This window comes from Gigantopelta aegis, chromosome 1, assembly GCF_016097555.1.
Source record: "Gigantopelta aegis isolate Gae_Host chromosome 1, Gae_host_genome, whole genome shotgun sequence".
NCBI lineage: Eukaryota > Metazoa > Mollusca > Gastropoda > Neomphalida > Peltospiridae > Gigantopelta > Gigantopelta aegis.
Genome location: NC_054699.1, coordinates 34,552,797 through 34,557,600, shown reverse-complemented (window position 1 = coordinate 34,557,600; position 4,804 = coordinate 34,552,797). Strand labels below are relative to the sequence as shown.

At 41.3% G+C, this 4,804-nt stretch overlaps 1 protein-coding gene across 2 annotated transcripts in view; it reads left to right on the top strand.

Annotated features, from left to right (window-relative positions):
* LOC121374141 (acetylcholinesterase-like) overlaps nucleotides 1-2,964 on the top strand; it is an 81,895-nt gene extending 78,931 nt beyond the window's left edge. For both annotated transcript variants that reach the window (XM_041501114.1, XM_041501106.1), the window contains exon 4: nucleotides 54-2,964. In XM_041501114.1, coding sequence (XP_041357048.1) covers nucleotides 54-193 — 140 coding nt within the window. In that variant the 3' untranslated portion in view covers nucleotides 194-2,964. The remainder of the gene's footprint in view (nucleotides 1-53) is intronic.
* The last annotated feature ends 1,840 nt before the right edge of the window (nucleotides 2,965-4,804 follow it).

Below are 4,804 nucleotides of genomic sequence, written 5' to 3'. Positions count from 1 at the left end.
ATGAAGCCAGTGATATTAGTTTTAATTTGGATGTTTTCCTTTCTTTTTTACAGCTAACATATCCGAGGTGGAGAAGGACTGGAAGTTACAATACAACGAATGGAAAACCAGATACATTGTCGACTGGAAACACCAGTTTGATAATTTCTTACAAAATTACGAAAGGCGGCTACAAACATGTGGAACACCCTGATATCATCGGAAGTAGATTTGGCTAGACTGTGACATTACCGGAAGTAGTAGATCTAGAGGCATGTTCAGGAGGCCGAGCGATCGCGGTCGCTCTCTAGACTGGTTTTTGCGCCTAACGTTATTATATGATATATGATAGAAGACGACGGTGCCAGTCAAATCGTTCGCCAACGATCGGCCTCCTAAACACGCCACTGGACAGACACTACCGGAAGTAGTAGATATGGCTAGACGTATATTATGTCCACCGAAGTGTTGATAACGGGATTATTTCAAAAAACTTTACTTCCGGTAGTGCTGTTTGAAGTATCTGTATAAACTCGTGAGCGAAGCACAAAATTAACATTGCCACAATCAGTGTGCCACAATATATAGGGCATATTTGAAACGCCAGGCAGATTTGAAATATATCGCTCAGATGTAAAACACATGAGGAAAATATTTCTAAACGTGAAGTGTTGGAATGTAAGCCTAAGCTTAGTCCAGAAATGAGTTAATAGGCTCGGTATCTGTAACACCGTACTGTCGGATCTCTGAAGTACTAATTATTAAGATGCATGGTTAATCGAGGTTTTACTTTGCAAACATTCAACATTCTTTGAAATATTATTGTAATTGTTGCGAAGTGCATCTTGTTTCAACGAACAGATGGGCGTTGCACGGCTGGATATGTCACTAAACTTGGGGTGGGGTAAAAGGAATCTGCAAGGCAAATCTTGAGGATGTACTGCATGTACACATGTGGCATAAAGTACCACAAATGTTAAGAGAAATCTGGCTTACTCATCAAATTATTATCTACATAGAAATAGTAGGAAAAAATCCAAAGAATAAAACTGTTACAAGAATCTGTCATAAAATTTCAATTTCCCTAGTTATATGGGTTGAGGGTGGGGTTAAATTTAAAACTTGATGAATGGCCTACTACCACAAATATGTGGTTCATATGATACAAATAAATCATTTGTTAATATCGTGTATCTCCGCCCCTCGTCTCTATACTGCTCTTCAAAGTTTTATTGGTAATGTGTGCTTAGTTGTGAATATGTATGTATTATCCTATTAAGAAAACCGAATTGAGAGAATATTTACTAGTATATTAAGAGGTATTACCGTAGGCAATTATTTTCGTAGTACTATTTTGTCTTCATTATTGCATTTATTGGTCTTGGTGGCCTGGTGGTGTAGCCAACGAGTTTTAAAAACTGGTAGATATTGAGTTATAACAGCTCAACGGTCAGGTGTGCAGGTCCATAGGAACCGGCGGGTTGGGGTGTGGCTGGACACCTCACCCTCGTGGAGGATCACGAAATTTACTCGTTTTGACTTATTATGTATATACAAAATAAAGTAAAAATACTTTAAAACAGCTTTATAGAATTTTGATCTAACATATTGTTATTTTATAGTTCTAGATACTATCCAAAGATAAAATTCCGCTTGTGAACACCTCGTCCCCACCCCCGGCTATAGGTGTGGTTCCTATGGGTCTGTCAAAGAACATACATTGAATTCTTTCTCATTGTAAGGACGGCCTTCCATTAAAGCGATTCCCATGTCATGCACAGAACTCTGGCTAAGTCAGAGGTTGTGCCCACAACAGGCGTGCTTGAACAGTTCTCTGCTGGAAGCATGCCAAAAATTACCTACTCACCCTCAACACAATTCCGCACGCGAAATCGCGTTAATGGAAAACTAGCCTTGACCTCTACCCTGGACAAATCGCTAGGATAGCGGCTGTATTTGCCCAGGACAGCGTGCTTGGTTCTCTAAATGCCCGAGTAATTTATTCGTCAGGCGGAAGTAGTTTAAACTCAGGAAACAACGCTCAGGTAATCGTCAGTGGCGTAGTGCAGAGGGGGAGGGGGAGGGAAGGGCGTTAGGGTGACAAGGTATCTTGAAACCGAAAACACAATCTCATTACAATAGTGGCTTATACATGTGGTGCTATCATGCAAGATTAGAAAATTAGATGAGGTATTTAGTCAATTTTTTGAAAAGTGGGTAAAAGTGTCGGGCTATACTTTCGAAGCAGGTGCGAGGTTGGGATGGCATGCTCTTACCCCAGTTTCGCACACGTTAGTACTAAAATGAAAACCTCAATTTCAACTGTTTTATAAAACATGAGAAAATCTACGAGTAAACACCATATGGTATACACTATACAGGCAATACGTTTTACATAAATGTTCTTGTGATTCTTAAAGTGCATGTTTTTAACACAGAGACTTTTGTTTTAATTAAATATGCTATTGGAGACCAAAGTATGTTTTGGCCTCCTATTAGTAATTTGTTTGAATTAATAATTATAATGTATATATATTTATACCTCATATCCTCCCCCACCCCCTCCCGTCCAAATCTCCCTCCTTCAGGTCTAAAGGTATCAGTGTGAAAGGCGAAACAAAATGGTTTCATTTCAGTATGAGCAGGGACGTTTAAGGCAGGACTATGTTCATCCAGATCGAGCAAAAACAAAACAAAACAGACCGCTAGACTGGTTAATGCGCTTCACATTAAACCAAATGGCCACGTCGGGAACCAATCAAATAGCTAGCGAAACGTTTGCTGGCTGAACTTGGGGCTGGTTCGCGTGGCACTTCGCATACTAAGCAAGTTGATTTGACCTCTAACACCAGATGACCTCACTACGCCACTGACCTTTGTATTGAAATAGTCCTCGATTGAACGCTCCACTTGTACTGTCTAGCGAAGGTCATTGTACATATGTATGTACTCATGTAACGCCGTGTCAATAAACATTGTACCTCACCATCGCTCACCTTCTTATTTGTTGTTATATCTGTGGGACGGCTCCTCAACACCTTATATTACGAGAGAGAGAGAGAGAGAGAGAGAGAGAGAGAGAGAGAGAGAGAGGGGGGGATGAGAAAGGGGGATAGACAGAGGGAGTGAGGGAGAGAGGAGAAAGGGGGGAGAGACAGAGGGAGAGGAGAGAAAGAAGGGGAGAGAGGGGTAGATAGAGTGAGGCAGAGAGAGAGAGAGGGGAGATAGAAAGAGAGGGGATGAGAAAGAAGGGGAGATAGAAGAGAAAGTGAAGAGATAGGTAGAGAGAGGGGTGCAGTGCTGCCTCGCAGGTTGCTCCTACTGACAAAACAGCAAGGGTTCCTTTATATGCACTTTTGCAGGACATCACATACCAGGGTCTTTGTTATACCAGTTGTGGGGAATTAGTTGGGACGGGTGGGGGGACTATTGGTTCTGTATACATGTTTCCCCCACCACAGGAAACATGTGCAGGTCTTCCCCACGAACGATCATGCTAAACAAATCTTTCCAACACCATAAAAGAAATCAGAGTATAAAAAGGGCATGCTATTTCTTTTCTATAGTAACCCCATTACGTCATCGATTATTGTGACCTCAAATTGTGGCCCGATTCATATCATTGCTTCTTTATTGGCTTAAGAGTTGTCATGGTAATTAGGTCAGCTTGGCGCCTACAGGCCTTGACAGCACGCAAGTCACGCGAAATACCCATCATTCATTGCTGCTCTTAGACTACCTATTAATTTCCTCCCTATCAAGAGTAAAATTTCCTGCAGAAATTTGACGTTTTCATCAATTTCCCATGGACCCGTCGCCCAAATGAGCATAATTAAGTAGAAATTGTTAAGAGTTGGTACGCATTAAAGATGGCAAACTCATAAAACATATGGATTTACTGAACATCGACCATGTTAAGAGCAGTGATGTCGCTCGTTAGAGCGCGGTCTTCTAGTAAATATCATTGATGGTCGTGAACTTTCTTCCATTGGCGTAGCCGAGAGAGGAGGGAGAGCATACTCCCCAATCATGTATTTTTCCCACCTACACTTTTATATTTGCCTGTCGACTCAAAACACGACTCAATGTGCTTCTCTCTCTCCCCCCCCCCCCCCCCCCCCCCCCCCCCCAAATAAAATTCCGGTTACCCTAATGATTGCCTATAGTCCGTGAATTATATCAAACCCGAGTTCAAAGTTTCGGCGGATGTCCTAATTCGCAAACCAAACATCAATACCGTTGCTGAATATTTACTTCTTTTGTTGATGAGCAATAATTGGTGCATTAAAATCACAAAATCATTAAACAGGTATGTGCTGCCATTAAAGGCCAAAGTATTTTAAAATTATCGTGTAAATTATGTAACCAGATTTTAAAGACATTATTACTCTAGTGTAGGGTTTCCGCGAGTACTTGGGAACGGGCACTTCTGACACTTAATTATTAGAGGAAACCCGCTACATTTTTCCTAATGCAGAAAGGGATCTTTTATATGCATTTTCCCCACAGGCAGAAAAGCATATACCACGGCCTTTGACCAGTTGTGGTGCACTGGTTGGAACGAGAAAAGACAATCAGTTGAATGGATCCATCGAGGTGGTTGATCCTTCGACAAATTGAAATATGGCCTTTCTAGAATTTTTAAATACCTCTCCCCAATACAAAAGCCTGCATCTGCTCCTGGCTTCCTATATGGATATCGATGCCTTTGATGTGCTAAAAACGTTTTAAGGACATGGAGCATACTACACGAGCGAAAGCGAGTCAGATGCCTTTTTAGACGAGTTGTAAGATAAATGGTATCTAACGGACACGAATGAAATAT